This window comes from Protopterus annectens, chromosome 5.part0 (genome assembly GCF_019279795.1).
Source record: "Protopterus annectens isolate FY-2018-M chromosome 5.part0, PAN1.0, whole genome shotgun sequence".
In the NCBI taxonomy this organism is placed as follows: domain Eukaryota; kingdom Metazoa; phylum Chordata; order Ceratodontiformes; family Protopteridae; genus Protopterus; species Protopterus annectens.
Genome location: NC_056735.1, coordinates 1,404,725,952 through 1,404,745,322, shown reverse-complemented (window position 1 = coordinate 1,404,745,322; position 19,371 = coordinate 1,404,725,952). Strand labels below are relative to the sequence as shown.

The 19,371-nt window shown below is 35.5% G+C and overlaps 1 protein-coding gene across 2 annotated transcripts in view; it reads left to right on the top strand.

Moving 5' to 3' along the window:
- Nucleotides 1-19,371, top strand: part of GRTP1 (growth hormone regulated TBC protein 1) — a 1,073,346-nt gene that overhangs the window by 6,789 nt on the left and 1,047,186 nt on the right. For both annotated transcript variants that reach the window (XM_044071212.1, XM_044071211.1), the window contains exon 2: nucleotides 16,490-16,641. In XM_044071212.1, coding sequence (XP_043927147.1) covers nucleotides 16,490-16,641 — 152 coding nt within the window. The remainder of the gene's footprint in view (nucleotides 1-16,489; nucleotides 16,642-19,371) is intronic.

Here is a 19,371-nt window from a genome sequence, read left to right as displayed (position 1 = left end):
ACCTTCAAGATCCACGTAATCAAAAGATTTGTCTACATCAGAAATTAAGATGTGTGCCAAATTTATATCTGTTAATAGAATCCATTTTCCCTTATTAACAAGTTCTTAACCCTTTTATGCCAGAGAGTCCATCATGATACATTTTCTGTATCAAACAAAGAAGATCTTTCAGTCTGTTTTAGTGTGATTGATCTCCAGTCTTTAATGTGTCCTCTTATCTTTATGTTCAAAAATGAAACTTAATCACACCATCACAGACGTCATCGTTTATCCTATATGTTAACCATTCATTTAATACTTTGACAAAAAGATCCTTTTGAGATCAGTTCATACTTTTATGAAATTCATAACACAAGTCCAACAGGACTTGGTGAAGTATCTGATGATACTTTACCTAAAATATCTTCAACTCTTGTATGGAAATTTCTTTTTCCAAGCTTTCATTGTATGCATTTAGTAATCACTTTACTTTCCATAACTGTTGTTTGTTCATCTCTAACACATATAACGAGAAGGCTGGGGTTTCATTTAGATGCTTTAATACATAGAAACACATCAGGATGCATAGCAGCATCAGTAAATATGAACGAACTAGTTAACAGACAGACCTTGCATACATAATGTTTACATTTCAACAGCTAATCACAATATGGCAGTTGGACTTGCACGTGCTCAATATTTATGCACTTGTGCAAGCCCTTGGATAGCTTCTTAAAGGTATATACACACACATATTGATCTACATCCTCCCTCTTAAAAAGATTGCCATTTATACAAAACAATATAAGAGCTAGACATGCATTACTAGTTACATTAGAAACAAAACACAATGTTCATGTCCAGGTACTTCATATCTGCTGAAGGGTTTAGAGATTCAGCCATATCTCGTGACATAATAATCTGGACCAAATTTAGCAGCAGGGACAGTCTGTGGTGTACAGCTCGTATCGGGAGCTTCTGGATTCATCACAGGAACGGGAATGTCCTTTGGAACTTCCTCTGGAATTGAAACACCGGACAACTCACAGGCTATATGCTGTGGTATAGGTTTGGACACCGGTCTCAAGTGTTTCCAATTCCCCCTAAAGATTGCCCCTCCTGATTCCACAATGTACAAGCTTGGCTATGGACCAATATTCTTCCATGACACCAATCCGATCATAGCCTTTGGATGTTTGCATCCTTACCAGTTCTCTTTCTTGTAATGGATTGAGTGGTTTACTGGTCTTATTGTAATAGGACGTCTGGGTTAAGCACTTCTTCAACAGATTGGTTTTCACTGACCTTTTGTTCTTCACACATGGAACCAACAATGGACTGCTGATTGGTAATGTGGTTCTGGTTTGTCACGACAGAAGTCTCTGAGCAGGTGAACTTTGATGTTTATCATGTGGAACATTTCTGAGATTCAAGAGATTCAGGAAAACATCCACTGTTATCTTGTTTTGACTTTTTAAGTAACTGTTTGAGCTGCATGTTCTGCCAAACCATTTGACTGTGGGTACTCAGGGCTACTTGTGCCATGAGGCAAGTCCCATTCTTCAGGAAATCTTTTGAACTGTTGGCTTGCAAACTGCGTGCCATTGTCTGAAATTATTTTGTGTGGGCTACCGTGTACTGCAAAATGACTCTTCATCTTAGTAATCACCGTACTGGATGCTAGGTTAGGACGTAAGTCAGTCTTGAACCAACTGGAGTAAGAGTCTACTACCACCAAATAATGTTGACCATTCCACTCAAAGATTTCGGTAGCTACTGTCGACCAAGGTAGTTCTGGAATCTGGTTAAGCTGAAGTGGTTCCTTTTGTTGATGTGGCTTTGTACTATTACACATTGAACAAGATAAAAGTGCTCTCTCTCTCTCTCTCAATCTCACGTCAGAATACACGTACTCATGCCCTTCTTTTGGTAGATTTGGTTCTTGGGTAACCACAATGCAATATAGTAATTTACTGTTGTTGCAAGGACTTTGGAACAATTACATTTGGACCTACCATAATGATACCTTTGTCAGACAAAATCCTCATCTCTGAAAGGAAAATAACTTTGCACTTCTTGAGGTAAACTAGATTGCTTTGATGACCATTCTTGATTGATAAAGTGGTTAAACCTTTGTAAAACTGGATCTGTGGCTGTGTGATCTCTCAGCTCATCAGGATGTGTGGAGGAAAAGTTTATTTCTTATATCCATGACTTCAAACTCAAGGATCTCATTATCATGCTGTTCTGTGGTATTTCTGGGCGATCTGGATAATGTATCATCAAGATAAAGAAGTTTGCCTTTATTGTAGACAGGATTGAAATTGTACTTTTGCAATCTCAGCATCCTACATTACAGTCTGGCTGGAGCTGTGAATGCATTGGCTTTCTCAAGATGATGACTAATGGTTAGTGGTCTGTTTCGATCTGCATAGGTCTACCATAAACATAATCATGGAACTTTGAACATGCAAACAGAATTGCCAATAAGCTGTTTCTCAATCTGGGCATACTTCCTCTCAGTTTGGGTACACTTCCTCTCAGTTTGAGTAAGAGTTCTTGATGCATGGGCAGCAGGTTGATCCTCTTGTAGAATGATTGCACCAAGACCAAATTTCTAAACATCATGAGAAAGTGCAACTGACTTGTGAACATCATAGTATCTGACAGTTGGTGGACTAGCAATTCTCTGTTTCAGGACATCAAATTCTCTTTGGTGTTGCTGTAACCAAGACCAGGATACATCTTTACGTGTCAGCTCTCTGAGTGGTGCTGAAAGCTGACTTAGGTCTGGAATGAACTTGCCTAGGTAGTTGATCATGCCAAGAAAACGTTGCAGGGCTTGAACATTGTCTGGAGCTGGCATCTCGAGAATGTCTGTTTCTTTTGAAGGGTCTGGTCATAAGCCTGCACTCATAAATAAATGACCAGTATAAGGAACTTCTTTTAGCCTGAATTTGCATTTGTGTGGATTGATCTTGAGTCACATAATGTGCCCTTTCTAGAACTTTTCTGAGGTTTCTGTCATGTTCAGCTTCATCGTGACCTCCTACTAGTAGGTCGTCCACTATAATAACACAAGGATACCCAGAAAAAATTAGCTCCATTGCATATTGAAAAGACTTCAGTGGCAGAATTTATCCTAAATGGCATTCTCAAAAATTTTACCTGCCAGAGTACTGAAAGTAGCGAGCAATGATGATTTTTTTGTCAAGCTGAATTTGCCAAAATGAGCTGTTTGTATCTAAGACAGAAAAAAATGGTGGCATTTGGCATTAAGGCTGCGACCTCTTCGACTGTGAGCATTGGCTGATGAAGTCTTTTTAGTGCTTTGTTCAAATCTCTTGGGTCAGTACATATTCTGATGTCATCTGAGCTTTTCTTATGAGCTACCACCATGGAAGATGCCCATTCAGTGCTAGTTTCAACTGGAAAAATCACACCTTGTTGTACCATTCTATCTAGCTTGGCTTTGAACCTGTCCTGCATGGCTATTGGAACTTTACGTGCTGGCCTGATAATTGGACTGAACTCTAGGTGTAACTTCATGGAATACGCAACTGGAAATTTGCCTAGTTTGTCTTGGAAAAGATCAGCATAGGTAAAAAAAAAAATGTGCTGGGCAAAATTAGAGTAGTGGACTTTTAAACTAACTTGGTGGACTTTCTTAGTAAATGAAAGCAGTTCCATTTTCAAGCTGTCTCCGAACCCTAATAATGACTGGACGTGCCTCTTGACCACATAGAATAAGTCGTAGCTTCTGTGACACCAGGAAAATACTGCCAGTCTAGCTGTTTGGAATTTTGTAAGTAGTTATATGTCACTTGAAAATGTTAATATGATTTATATAGAAATTTGACACTGCCAGCCCGGCTATCTAGAATTTTGTAGGTAATCATGTGTCATTTGTGAATATTAATATGATTCATGTGCTTGTCTTGCAAATGTAGGAGAACTGTATATTGTGTGTATATTGAACTGCTGGTGCAGAAGTGTGTGTTAAACTGTATGTTATGTACAGGAATGTGGCCATTGGAAAGGAACGGAAATGTGTATAAAATATATACCTGTGCAATGTACGTTTTAATAGAAGAAGCTGGAACATAGAGTTAATTTACAAAACTTTAAGAAAATACATTGAAATTAAGTGCTTTACGATGTGCTATAAAAAAAGTTAGTTTCAGTGCAGCAAGCAGACACAGCATCTAGAGCTAGAGGTTTTCCTATTGCCTTGAAACAGAAATAATTACTAGGTTTAAAATGTAAATTGTTTTTATTGCTCTGTGACTTCCTAGTCAAGACTTCCTAGTAGCTGCACATCTGAGAGAAGTATTTAGCAGTAATGTTTGACAGTAACTTAAGAACTCTCTCAGAGACTGTGCATTTTGTATTTCTTTGGACCTGTAAACATCCTGTCATCAGCACTAGTAAGTAACTAGATTACAGTAATTTTTCTCTTAGAGATAGATAGGAATATAGTAAAGATTAATGTAGATGTTTTCTGTATTTATGTGAGACTGTCCTGCAATGTTGTTTTACAATATTTCCTATGATTCTGAACTCTGTAGTCACTGTGCTGAGTTATCGAATATTGTCTTGTTCTTTTATTATTTATTATTAAATATATTTAAACCCTTTAATTGTGGCTGGTTTGTTTAGCTTCTTAAAGGTATATACACACATATTGATCTATAACTACTACTAACATTGTTTTGAAAATAGTTTGGGAAAATGTTTCTCTATATGCTGATTTGACTAGAATATACCAGCACTATTTTTATACAATCAGTTTAATGTGTTCTTGCTTAACTGAATTGGAAAAGAAAAGTCACAGTACCTCTTTTCTACCGTGAACAATATATTTTTATTGATAGGTCCTGTTTTTCATTTTCATAATATTAAAAAGGTTTTAGAGCCATCTCCCAACATATTTGTTTTAATATCCTGATCCAATGCTTTTTTCATAAAGTAGTAATATATAAAAAAAACCCTGTTGCACGCATTTCTCTTTCTGCTTTATAATGCATTATTTTATATTTCATTTTGAATGTAATCCACTAATTAGATCAATTTAAACAATAATTTCCCATTGTTAAATGATCTTTCTCTAGTGAGAGACTTTTTTTTTTAAAAATTCTGTTTCTAACCCTATTGCTTAATACCTGATGTTATAATAATACCCCTTCTTATTTCTATTCATATAACAACATGATCGGTTTTCCATATCTATTTATGACCACAATGTTATCACTTGTTAAATATCAGAATACAAGAATCTATTTCAGTTTTTATTATGTATGCCTCAAATTAGTATATCACATGGTAAGACCTAATATTAACTTTCCATATTTTATTAGTTCCATAAAGATTTTAACATCTCTGTTAATCTTGACTTTACATTTTCTTAAATGTGTAATAGCCATATTTATAACAACATATGGTTTTAAGCTTCCAAATAATTTCTTCTTTTGTTTCATTCCACTATTAGCATACAAAGTCAAATGAAAAATACAATTGTTTACTTTATAATCACAAACCAGTGCTTTTCCTAGGATATGGGGTTTACATAAAGTTGCAGCCCCGCAACATATATCTCTTCCAAAGGTCCATATTGTTGACCCTTCCCGTAATGACTGCGCCTTTTCTTTCTGAGTGTTTTCTTAAAAAGAGTTCTGGTATCCAATAGACAGCAAGTGTATGCATTGTTCTTATTGAAATATTATTGTTAATCCACATACTTCATTGATAATGCTGTTAGCATTCAAGGAAAATATAATGATGCCATCTTTTTACTTTTTGGCAGTTTTTTTTATCCCTCTGTCTGTTTCCTTTTCCTAATAGTATTATGCTTAGCTTTGCAGTCTTCACTACTGCCGTCCTCAACTTCATCATCCATGTTATTGTACTCGCTTATTTTTTTCTTTATTGTTTTAATCTGCTAATTCCACATTACTTTTTGTTAAATCCTCACCCTCTTTACTGTCATCCTGCTTTGTCACACTTACTGACAGTTTTTTCACTGATTTCTGTCTGTCCTTTGGTATGTCTTTTTGAATATCATTTATTTGTTGTTCTACCATCTCTTGTTCTAGTACTAAAAAAAAACTGCAAGAAAGACTGAGCCAAGTTAGAGTCTTAACTGTGTAATACTTTATACCCCTTGTATTAGAGCTCCACGGAATATATGCAAATGCCCCTTAAGGGCATGCAGTTGTTTCAGCTACATGGCTTCTAAATGCCCATGACTTTTTAAATTTCTCTTTTTAAGTCTTTATGGGTACATTTAGGGCATTAAAGCTAAACCATACTAACTGTGGGTATGCCATGTTTCGGGCTTTTTGTGACCTTATCAGTAAAATGGAACGTAGACGTAAAGAGTAAAAATGAAAAAGTCACGGCCATTCAAAACCATGTAGCTGAAACTCTGGTATGTGTTCAAGGGGACATTATCATAAGAGTCCATAATTTGGCTCTGTGATACAGCTGACATATTGGAATGCTTGGACACTGACATCATCCGAAATATCTCTTAATTTTGGAAGCTTCCTCCATGTGCAGTTGTTGGAACAATTTCACAACCTCATATCTCACTGACCTCCTCCTCCATGTTTCCTGTATCTCCTGGTGCCACCCTACGACTTGTACACAGGAAATGGAAGCTCAAATCATGTAGGGTAATTTCCCCAGAGCCCTAGGCAAATTTCCCCTAGTCTGCATAAATACCATCTTAGGCCTCCCCTGAAAACAAGCCATTGGCCTAATGGGACTAACCAGTCAAGAAAGGATATTAAAATAAAATGTAAGATGAAAATCCTCATGCAAGGCTAAGTGCTTGAAGTACCAGGAAACTGCTTTTTCTGAGGAGTGCTTTATTTTACCTCATGTAAGACATTCACCCTTAAAGATGTGAGGAACCTTCTTGAATTAGAGCTAGTCAGGGATTCCCCTTCCCCTGCATTTCTGCTGTCTCAGGCCCTCTAAAAGCTGGCTGCAGTGGACTCATACCAGCCTGTTTCTGCCAGGAAACCTAAACCACAGGGTCTCTACACTAGGATTTCCTTTTTCTAAGGAAAGCATTCCTACCAGGTTGAGAACAAGTAGTATAACCTTGGAAGCTTCAGAATCTGAACGAAGAATGTCTGTTAGACCCATGCATTTTGTTTTGGTGAAGTTGAATTACTGGAAGATGAGAGAGGCTTTTATTTCAGTGCAGCACATGTGGTCTCGAGTCTTTTTCTCAGCTAATTTTGTTATGAAGATGTAACCTCTTTCATTGCCATATTTTGCTACTGCTGCTACCCCTTTTCCTTCCTTCTGTGTGCTGTTCAGATCCAGGTTCCAATTCAGCCAACACTGTGTCAGTGTCAACGATGATGCAGTGAGGTCAGCAGTGGCATAGAGTTACGGACTACTGTCCTTGACTTCACCTATCTCCGTGTTGATATGACCATTAGTGCCAAACTTTATGAAAGCAAAGCTCCTCAGTACCAGGCCCCACTCAGGTGTTGGCTCAGGCTGTAGTGGGACTTATCAGAAGAAGAATACAAAACATATGTTGCCAGATGAAAAGCTAAAGAAAAAAAACTTTCATCTTAGCTGTTGTCCTTATCCTGCAGACCCAGTCTAACGACACACTTTTGTCCACAGTTCAGCATGTGGTTCATCTAGGGCAGTGAATGCAGGTATAGATATGAGTCGGTCGTCCTGACAGTGCCTATGTGAACTTGATGAGAGTACTGAATAACTCCTTTGACTGCATAGGGAGTAAAAGCCTAGCTTGAGGAATGGGAACAAGAAGGCAAGACCCTCCCTACTCCAAGGCTTAAATGTCAAACTCCATACTTTTTGTAGACTGCAACAGTAACTGCATCAGGCGTAGCAAAAAAAAGTCAACAGTAAAGGTTTTGGAACTCATTGTTGATACATCTGTATGTTAGAGCTAAGCCTGCCTGCAGTAGCCTATAACTTGAGTCTGCTAAGCATGATTAATTTAGATTTTTGACAATGATAGTTTTTTGTTACTAAAATAATAAACTTAATGTTTTCCCATATAAACAAAATACATCATCATATTCTAGGAGTGGTCTAATTACTTATCTCTACTGAGGGAATCAAACCTCCTGAGTGTCAGTATGCAAGATGTCCTTAGTAATCAAAAGCAGTTTGTTACAATTTGATTGTTTGTTGCAAACCTCCAGTATGTATGTATTTTTCCAATAATTTTGACTTTTTTTAAACTGTATACAGAATCAAACAAAAGAATGTGTGTTTGTGTGTATTTATTTAAACAACAGTAACTGTACAAGACAAATAACAACAAGAACAGCTATATGCAATAAATGCATTCCAAACAAAAGTGTTTTCCAGTCAAATAAGAAAAAAATATGAGGTAATGGTTAACTTTTATAAAAATCACAATTGAAATTAAAGTAACCATCTAATAAATAGTTCTTGTAAATGTTAGTGATTTTCCAACATTTTCTTATCTTATCTTTACCTCATGGCATGTGATGTAAAAATTGTCAAATAGCACCTTTACCTATTGGGGAGCATTGCTTTTAAAAAATAAGAATTGCATATACTGACGTCACTGAGGAAAAACGTTAAACTTTAACCATAGTGGTTTCAGTGTAGGAAAAATTGGCTTTTGCATCCATAGACTTTAATGGGCATACCACTACGCATGTTCAGAGATGTACCATTCATTTCTATGGACACAAAACACATTACCGCAAGGTAATGTCAAAGTAGGAAACACAAAATATATTTGGGCCATGGTTTAATAAAAATTTTGTTTTTATTTAAAACCTGAGCAGATGCATAACGATAGAAAAGTGAAAAAATGCATTGTGACACTACTCATCAAATGACATAATGCATAGCCTAACATTGGAAAATCACTTTAAGAACAAGGCACAGTATTTTAAATATTGTACCATACAAGAAGTTTTTTATGAAGCAACTTCATAAAACAGTTGACACGTCTGGAATTTTGGAATGTGAATATGGAGAAACATTTATTTCAATAAACCTTTGCTTCCTATAAGGATTGGAAAAGTCTTTTCCCAACATTCTGTATTATTAGAATCATCTTTATTACTTTAGATAAGGAAAATGCTTATCTTACTGCATTCTAGTACAGTTTAGAAGAATGGATGGGCAACCACAAATTCACCATCGGTCAGCACCCTTATCCTTCATATATAGGAACATGTAAATCTTGCAACATATTCTTCTATTTCCCATAATGTAAACGCTAAAAACTATCATGGGACTGTAAGACTAGGCTTCTTAAGATCCTCACAGATCAATAGCCTTACAAGTACTTCTGTTAACTTACATGTTTTTACATATTTGTGTACCATATTTTTAAACCTTTCCCGAAGCATTGATTTTTAAATGTAGCCAAGTTTTTATTATATGAAGTTTTATGAACCTGAAAGTTCTTATAAGGAATTTATTTATTTTAATACATTTTGGAGGATCATACAAAATGACAAACTTTCAATTAATGACAGCATGTATGTCTAGAGTTTTATTTTTTGTTGTAGTGTCTTCTGTAATAAATGTATGGAAGGGAAGTTCCAAAAAAGTGTCCACATTACATGCACGTAACATGGAGGTTAGGAAAAAGAGGCTTTTCGGTGGTTATGTATTCAATATGAATTATCCTTGAGTATGAAATTGTTTTCTTAGAGTGTGTGTGTGTGTGTGTGTGTGTGTGTGTGTGTGTGTGTGTGTGTGTGTGTGTGTGTGTGTGTGTACATTTTCATAAGTTTATGGCTAGGACTAGTCACTTAACTTCCAAAGCCACATTGAAAACACCAGAAAAAGATCAGTTCTCTTTTATTCGGGTCCTAGAAAATATCTTCCTTTCTCTCCAGACCAGGTAGAGCTGAAATGGGTAAAGGAGTCCTCCTTGCTCAACTTGAATGAAGGCTCCTTCCCCATTATAGCCACAGCCTCTGGAAAAAGCTCATCCACTCTACAGTCCATTGAAAACAAAATCTGCTAGTTAATTTCCAGTTCCTCCCTTCAAGAATAGCACAGCATCACTCTGGCCAATTAGCTAGCAGTCTCATACAGAGTAGAGCTACTCTTAGGTTATCTTGTTTTCAAGCCACTTCAGCCATGCATCTTTCCATCTCTTGCAGCCAAACTGCACAGTAAAACCACCCCTTACAACTTCCACAACTTTGCTCAATTAACTCCCTCACTCCAGACACTCCAAACTTAACTGCACTGTTTGACCATTTCTTCTCCTTTCTCATTTTTGCATCAAAACTGGTAGTTCCTCCCGTTCACCTTTAAAGAAGTTTCCTCTTTTCCTGCCTTCAGAGCTCATCTCGAAAGGCACTTTTATCAAAACTGTGACTGCAAGTGCTTTTCCTCTAGGCACACATTTGTATTGTCTAATGTCTCTGATTACTCTGTGTTTGTGAATTTTTGTTTTGTTTTCTATTTTTGTGAATCTCTTCACCAAGGCTGCGACTACAAATAGTTTATAGTGATCAGTGTACTACCCCTGTAAAGAAACTAAAACAAGTAGGTAAATAAATTGAATAACAATATGTATTTCTGTATTCATATTCTGATGTTACTCTTTTAAGAGTTTGAGATGGCCTTCTTGGATAAAAGTACAGCCAGCAGATTTTGAAAGAATTTTACATTGTCTTTCATTTATACTTTAGTAATTAAACCTGGCTCTCAAAACATTTGATATAGTGTTTATTATGGGTAGGAATTCATTTGGTAGTGCCATATCATTTCTTAAATTGTTGAGTTTTCAAGTTTTTAGACACATGGTCCTGTACTAACTTATTTTTTTAAAGGTAGAAATTTTTGATAAATCAATCATTTTATTACTCTAAACAAAATTTGGACTCGGTATATTTTCACTCTTTCAACCAATTAATATCAACTTATTTAATTAATTTTTGAAAACCTAACTGACTTTGAAAATAAGCTATTGATTTGAAGTATTTAATCTTTTTTTAAAGAATGGATTAGCTAATGGATTATATTTATAAGCATTTATATATCTAAACCAAATGTGCATCCATGTCTGGCTCCAATAATTTTTTCCTGTGTAATATTTGAGCCTACTGGTTTGGTGAAATTAAAAGCTTGGTAAACTAACATCTCCATGATTCTTAAGATTAACAAGTTTATTGTATGAAATTCATACAGATTTAGGGGACCAAGTAAGTTTAGTAAGGGAAGATTCCATGGAATTAATTGGTATATTATAACATGTAGCTATGACATGAAATCGAATTAATGGGAAATATTCATTTTGATTGTAACAATTTTTGTTAGAAAAGACAGCTCCATCTTTTTCAGTCATTTTGCATCAGTGACCACTTTTTAACAGTGGCATTTTTATAATTTAAAATAGGGTTTTGATGAAAAAGTATACTTAGCTATTGTAAAGATAAATTTAGTTTCAGTCTTTGTAAGTGCATCAGGATAAGTGAAGCTGTTATCTCTAGGAAAGAGGACTGACTTTTATAGTTTTAATTTATAGTCTGAGATACTACAAATGAGTTTTATTGAGTTTATAATTTTTGGTATATCAGAATTTGGTAATTTCATATGGATATTTACATCATTTGCAAAACTTGTTAAAAGTATTTTAACATTGATGCACATAGCCAATTATATATATATTTTTTGCCTAAAACATAGAAATATAAGCTCAGTATATAAACAAAATAAATATTGTGGAAGGAAACATCCTTGCCTAATACTAGACTTAATGTTTATTGGGTCAAGTGTACATTTATTTGCAACAATGTGCATAGATGCCTAAACATAGTAAGACCTCGTTAAGTTTAATTCTGGTGCCTGGCAAAAAAGCAGTTACTAGAAAATAGAAATCAAAGTCTAAACCATTTGTATTTGAAGTAGTGAATATTGTAACAGAGATAAAAGACTGGAAGTGAGATCGTTAGAAAAGGGTAGGAGCAAACTACATAGAAAAATGGAAATTATGGGAACAATATCTGCAGAGTAATGTTTTTGGAGGTGTGAGGTTTAAGGGAAGGTAGGAATTGCTCATTTTATGTAATATTGGATTGATGATTGTATAAACAAGTGTTTTAACATGATTTTCTTTTATATAAGTTGCTTATGTCTTAAGTGATTATTCTGTAAAGGTGTTAAAAATGTGCATAGATTGATTTTCATATAAAACTTAGAATTTTAGGAAATTTTCAGGAAAACCAAATCTACTCTGTGTAAAACTGATATTTATTCTAACATATTCTTTAAAAATCACAGCTAGAGTGAATATTTTATAACCATATATTTGTTTTAAGAATTGAAGTAGTGTTTTAGGTGTAATACTTTGATTACTTGTTTTTCTTGGGCTTCATATTACGTTGTCGAAAGACAACAATTTTGAATGCTCAGAAGAGCGAAAAGGCCGAATATCAACTTTTATTGTGGGGGGCTGCACCCCCACACCACCTGCTAAATATATATACAAACTCCGAGATCACACTACAGTGAGGAAAGGGCAAATATTCCAATCTTCACTGTACTGCGATCCCACAATCCGAAAGTTGATATCCACCAGTTTCACTCTTCTTTGTGTTCGACATTGTTGTCTTTTGACAATGTTATAGGAACCCTTTTTTTGATTGGATAAAAGCTGACTGAATTTGAGAAATTGCACATGATGTAGTAGTCTCGTCTGTTCACAAAAATTATTGCATATATTTATATACATTATAATAATTCTAAATTCATAAGATCAATGTGTCTGTAATTTTTAGTATCAGTTGACTCCATACCTATTAAACTTGTTTGCTATCTGTTTAAATATGGGTCTGATATGCCATTTGACTTAATGTCATTGAACACCTTAAATGATATTTTTATAATATTGCTAGAAAACATTTTATAGAATTTTGACATAAATCCATCTGGATCAGAACATTTATAATTTTTAAGATGCTCAATTGCTTTTTTTAGGTTTATGCGACTTGTGTTGAGTTTGACAGCTAAGTTATTGATCATCTAACAATGGGAAAATTATTTTTTTTTAATTATCTCCTAATGCTATTTGGATATCTATAATGTTTTTAAACATGCTAGTGAAAATATATGTTGCATTTTTATCTGAGCTAAATTTAACTTCTTGAATCTTAATTTCAGATACTTTTTAATATGTTTTTGAATTCTTATTAAACCTGCCAATAATTTAGATGTCATTTGGGTCCATTCTCAGTCGAAAAGAGTTGCGACATACCAGTTGCGATATACCACTAAGATTCAATTCCTTTTGTAATGCTTTTGTTTGTTTGTCAGTATCTTTACTGTAGTTTACAGTTTGAGGATTTTGAAAATCATTCATTTTCTTTTTGATATTTTCCTCCATTTTTATAAGAATAAGATTTGTTTATTGAAAAACTTGTATTTGAATTGTTCATGCCACCCATTTGAATGCCAGGTTTTATTTTGATTTTATCTAAGTTTTTGTAGAGACAATTTAACATTCTATCAATTTCTTTTCTGACTTCTTTCTCTTATAGTTTTGGGTTTAATGTCCTACAGTTTCTACTCGTATGGTATTTGGTTTTAATATAGATGAAGCAGAATGCCCAAATGGTACAAAACGCTTAGTCCAATTATAGTTGTTAAGTATTTATGTATTATTACCCTGAGGTCTTTTGTAGTGTCCAGTGTAGAAATGATCTGATTGGCAATGGCGTAAGGGAAAAGGTGCCCCTTGTTTTTATCAAAGTATACCATACAACCTTTAACAACCTTGTGTGTGTGTGTGTGTGTGTGTGTGTGTGTGTGTGTGTGTGTGTGTGTGTGTGTGTGTGTGTGTGCACAAAACAACTAGAAATCAGAGATCTATCTACAGCCCTTACACGTGCGCTCGCATGTGTGCGCGTCTTTGTCATTTTGTGTGTGTCTTTGTCATTTTGTGTGTGCGTCTGTGTCTGTGTGTGGTTGCATCTTTGTCTGCCTGTGTGTCTTTGTCTGCCTTTGTGTTTTTGTGTTTGGGTGCGTCTTTTGTGTCTGCCTGTGTGTTTTTGTGTGTGTGGGTGCGTCTTTTGTGCCCTCATGTGTCTGTATGTGCGCATGGGCATGTGTCTTTTTGTGTGTTTGTGTGTCTTTTTGTTGTTGCATGTCTTTTTGTGTGTGTGAATACACGTGCATGTTTGTGCGCGCACATCTTTGTGTTATTTTGTGTGTGCATGTGTGCGCCTTTGTGTCATTTTGTGTGTGTGTGTACCTTTGTATTATTTTGTGTGTATGTGTGCATTTGTGTCATTTTGTGTGTGTGGGTGCGTCTTTGTGTCTGCCCGTGTGTTTTTGTGTGTGTGGGTGCCTCTTTGTGTCTGCCTGTGTATTTGTGTGTGTGGGTGCCTCTTTGTGTCTGCCTCTGTGTCTTCGTGTCTATTTGTGTTTGTGTTTAGGTTTGCTGGTTGAACATAGTTGCAGTTATCAAAGAGAGTAAAGACTGAACATAAAAATCAAAAGGCAGGTGATCACATGTACCAGTTTTTTTATGTTTCAGATTGCAGTACAGTGGGGATCTGTACCTTTTGGCTACTGTATTGCAGTCTTGGAGTTGGTATACATACACACATATATATATATATATATATATATATATATATATATATATATATACACACAAAAAATATATATACATACACAAACATATATATATATATATATATATACAAACAAAAACAAATATATATATATATATATATGTATATATATATATATACACACACACAATATAAATATATAAATATATATATATATATATATATATATATACACACACACAATAAAAAAAATATATATATATATATATATATATATATATATATATAATATTTACAATATATGGATACAGTAGACAATCTCGATGTACTGAAATGTCGAAATTCAGTACGTCGAGACCGAATAGTGGAAAATGCAGTTAACCAAAACTACACTATGCCGAAAACGCAAATGTCAAATCTGCCGCTATCTTGATGTCGCGTTCGTGACGTGGTGCGGTTTGTGGATTTATCTGGGGTTTCAGGTAAGTATGTTTGAGGATAACAGTTAGAGATTTTAGTGTGTGTGAGTGTGTACGGTGGTGTTTTTTGTGTGTTTAATGCAACCTCGGAGTTAGTATAGTAGGGGGGGTGCAGGGGTGCTTGCCCCCTGCTTATAGGTAGGTTAAGTGTGTTTTTGTGTTATGTTCGTTTACTTAGGTAGGTGTGTGAGTGTGTGTGTGTGTGTGTGTGTGTGTGTGGTCGCGATTGTAGTATTTGTGATTGTGGGTTTTCGTGTATGTGGTTTTTCGACTATTCAGTCTCGAAATACTGAAATTCGACATTTCAGTATTTCGAGATTGTAAAGTGAATCCATATACATATATATAAAATTAGTGGGGGGGATTATCCCCCTGCAAAGAAAAAAACATAGTTATACTGTATTTCATTTGTTTTAAATTTTCTGTTGATAGACCATTTGTGGTTGGTCATTCACCGTTTGACAAGTGGATCTTCTAGCTGGTGTATCTCTCTCTCTCTTTTTCTCAGTGCATATAAACAATGTACTATTTACCATCTTTTCCTTGAATGTTTATTTAATTGAATGAGCACAAGTGTGGGCATGAATGTTTGAAAGCATGTTTGATTGAGAGGTGAGTGACGTTAAAAGGCCAATGGATTTGTTTAGGTGAGTATGTGTTAGAGGGAGGAATGTATGTGTGAGCATTAGGGGGTTATGATTTTTGGAGTATATGTGCTAGTATTTGAGGTTTAGGATTAGTGTTAGGGTTAAGTTAGGCATTAGATGTAGCGGTGGTTGTGTGTGTTTGAGTTATTGTGACTGTTGTGTGTCTGAGATGCTCTGTGCAGTGATAGTGTTATAGGAAGGAATTTCCTAAGGAAACGTGTAGGGTTGACGTTGGGGGCAGGGTTAAGGTTAGCATATATTTGTAAGGTGGAGCAAGGCAGGCAAAGGGGATTGCTGTGGGCACAGTATAGAGATAGTAATCAAATTATTGGGTGATGTAATCCCAGAGACAACCCTTGAAAATTTATGCATGTATTTCCTGTGTATGTCATTACAGATTTAAACATACCTATGAATTCTGAAAGACAAGAAAGCCATGCAGTTATTGTCTTGCAAATGCATTTCTTTTACTTTTGACAAACCTCTATGGAATACCCACTTTTAAGGATGGCCAGTACCTTGCTATTATTTTGTTTTTGCTAGACTAATGCTTTTGAAGTAGGGAAAGATGCTCAACTTTCTTTACCTTGCACTGAATATCTGCTATACACTTTTACTTTATATGTAAGTGTTAAAGGTTTGGATAGCCAGGTCTGTCTTCCTAAAATGCGGGTTTGTAACCTTTGAAATTAATCATTTGTTTACTCTGATTTTTATTTATTTATTTATTGTAGCATTTTATGTCACAATACATGACCCAATTTTTTGGAAACAGTCATGAAAACTCATGTTGTTCTTGAATTAACAGAATTGATCCGTATGGCTTTGAAAGACCAGAAGACTTTGATTATGAATTCTATGAAGAATTTATGTCACAGTATATGACAGTTCTTACTAGAAGAGCAGTCAGGTGGTCCAAGCTCTTAAAGGGGAACAGAAGATTCGAGAGATCTTTAAAGGGTGAGTTTGTTGGCTAAAGGCCTTCTCAGGTGTTGTAATTCAGAAAATGATGTTCATTGTGAGAAGAAATGCATTAACTTTATATATTGCTGTCTCTCTAATTTGCCGCTTCTCAAGACGTACGTGAAAGTTACAATAAATAGTGTTTTAACAGAATCAAGTAATTCTGCCAAGATTAATATTTATATCTTTTGACATTTTGGAATTTGAAGACTTCACTGTAGTATAAACTTTCTGTGGAAACAATGTGCTCAGATACCTTAGCAATGGTCAGTTTTTGTAATGATGGCGTGCAAATGTACTATTTTTCACTGATTTATCATTTATTTTAATAAATGTGATTGAAAAGAACCGTGTTAGTCTAAGATATCCAGAATGTTCTTTCTCTTATTTTTGGCTAGTGAAATGCATATTCCTTTCATGCAATGTATACTTTTATTATTCTTGTAGCACTGCTGTTCTGTCTATAAATGATCTGTCATAAAGTCCACATTGTGCAGTATTGTTACAGTATAATACTCGTGTAGGTACAGTGGATATAAAAAGTTTACACACCCCTGTTAAAATGTCAGATTTTTGTGATATAAAAAAAATGAAACCACAATAAATCATTTCAAAACTTTTCCCATGTTTAATGTGACCTATAACCTGTACAATGCAATTGAAAAACAAATCTGTTAGGGGAAAAAGTCTAAAAAATAAAAAAAAACGTACAATACGCTGGTTGCATAAGTGTGCACACCCTTCAACTAATACTTTGTTGTGTGTGCACACCCTTAAACTAATAGTTTGTTGAAGCACCTTTCGGTTTAATTACAACATTCAGTCTTCTTGGGTAGGAGTCTATCAGCATGGCACATCTTGACTTGGCAGTATTTGGCCACTCTTCCTTGCAAAAGTGCTCCAAATCTGTCAGATTGTGAGGGCATCTCTTGTGCACAGCCCTCTTTAGGTCACTCCACCGATTTTTCTATTGGATTTAGGTCTGGGCTCTGGCTGGGCCATTCCAAAATTTTAATTTTCTTCTGGTAAAGCCATTCTTTTGTTGATTTGGATGTATGGTTGGGGTCATTGTTGTATTGAAAGGTTAAATTCCTCTTCATCTTCAGCTTTCTAGCAGATGCCTGAAGGTTTGGGGCCAAATGTGAGTGGTATTTGGAACTGTTCATAATTCCCTCCACCTGGACTAAAGCCCCAGTTCTAGCTGAAGAAAAGCACCCCCAAAGCACGTTACTGCCACCACCATGCTTCACCGTGAGGATGGTGTTCTTTTGGGGATGCAAAGTGTTTTTCTGCCAAACGTATCTTTTGGAATTGTGGCCAAAAAGTTCAGCCTTGGTCTCATCGGACCATAATGCATTTTCCCACATGCTTTTGGGAGACTTGATGTATTGTTTTGCAAATTTTAGTCGGGCCTGGATTGTTTTTCTGTGTAAGAAAAGGCTTCCGTCTTGCAACCCTATAGTCCAGGCATATGGAGAATACAGGAGATTGTTGTCAGTACTTGCCAGAAATTCCTGCAGCTCATTCAGTGTTGCTGTAGGCCTCTTGACAGCCTCCCTGACCAGTTTTCGTCTTGTCTTTTTATCAATTTTGGAGGGATGTCCAGTTCTGTGCAGCTTCACTGTTGTCCCATATTTTCTCCACTTTTTGATGACTGTCTTCACTGTGTTCCATGGTATATCTAATGCTGTAGACATTTTTTTGTACCCTTCTCCTGACTGATACCTTTCAACAATGAGAGCCCTTTAATGCTTTGTAAATTCTCTGCAAACCATGGCTTTTGCTGTAGCAGGCGACTGAGTAAATGTCAGGAAAATCCTACTAGGACAGCTAAACTTTATTTTGGGTTAATCAGAGTCTTTTTAATTGACGGCATGCGTGTACCCAAGAAGAGTGAATGCTGTAATTAAATCAAAAGGTGCTTCAACTTAAGGGTGTGCACACTTGTGCAACCAGCGTATTGTATGTTTTTTATATTTTTCCCCTAACAGATTTGTTTGTTTTTCAATTGAATTGTACATGTTATAGGTCACATTAAAGGTGGGAAAAGTTTTGAAATGATTTGTTGTGGTCTCATTTTTTTATATCACAAAAACCTGGCATTTTAACAGGGGTGTGTAAACTTTTTATATCCACTGTACATATTATTTGTTTAGTAAAACAGCATAGCAATGCCTTTACTTTGTGTTCATTGGAACCTGCTCTTCCCCTACAGTATTGCAATGTTTCATTACTATTAATGATATTTATCCATGCATGCTAGTGATTCTTTTTTGTTCCATTAGGCACTATATATTCTGTGAGCCTGTGAGAAAGGCCACCTCCAAGTTTCTCTCATATCTTTGAGGATTTTTTTTATGTAAGGGATGTTCCAAAATCTCAGCAAGGTATTTGCACACATCTTAAAACTATTATAAACATTATCACATAGAATTCATAACTTTGCATTGTGTGCTTGCCATGTCCCTGGGATATTTCTAGTTCATTGTATCGTAGCTTCCTTTTTGGATCTTGTTAATTAGCTGATATTCTAGAGCGTTATGATGTTTCTGCAAGTAAATGAACCTTAAGTTTTAACACAAGAGAAATTGCAGCAGATGTTGTACTGCATAGGTCCTGTATATATTTCACTGCTAATACTGTTTTCTGGTCATAAGGATGTTTCTGTTGAATTTTTAAAAAGTTTTGGTGGTGCCATTTTGTGCGAGAATGTGTGTGCACCTGTGC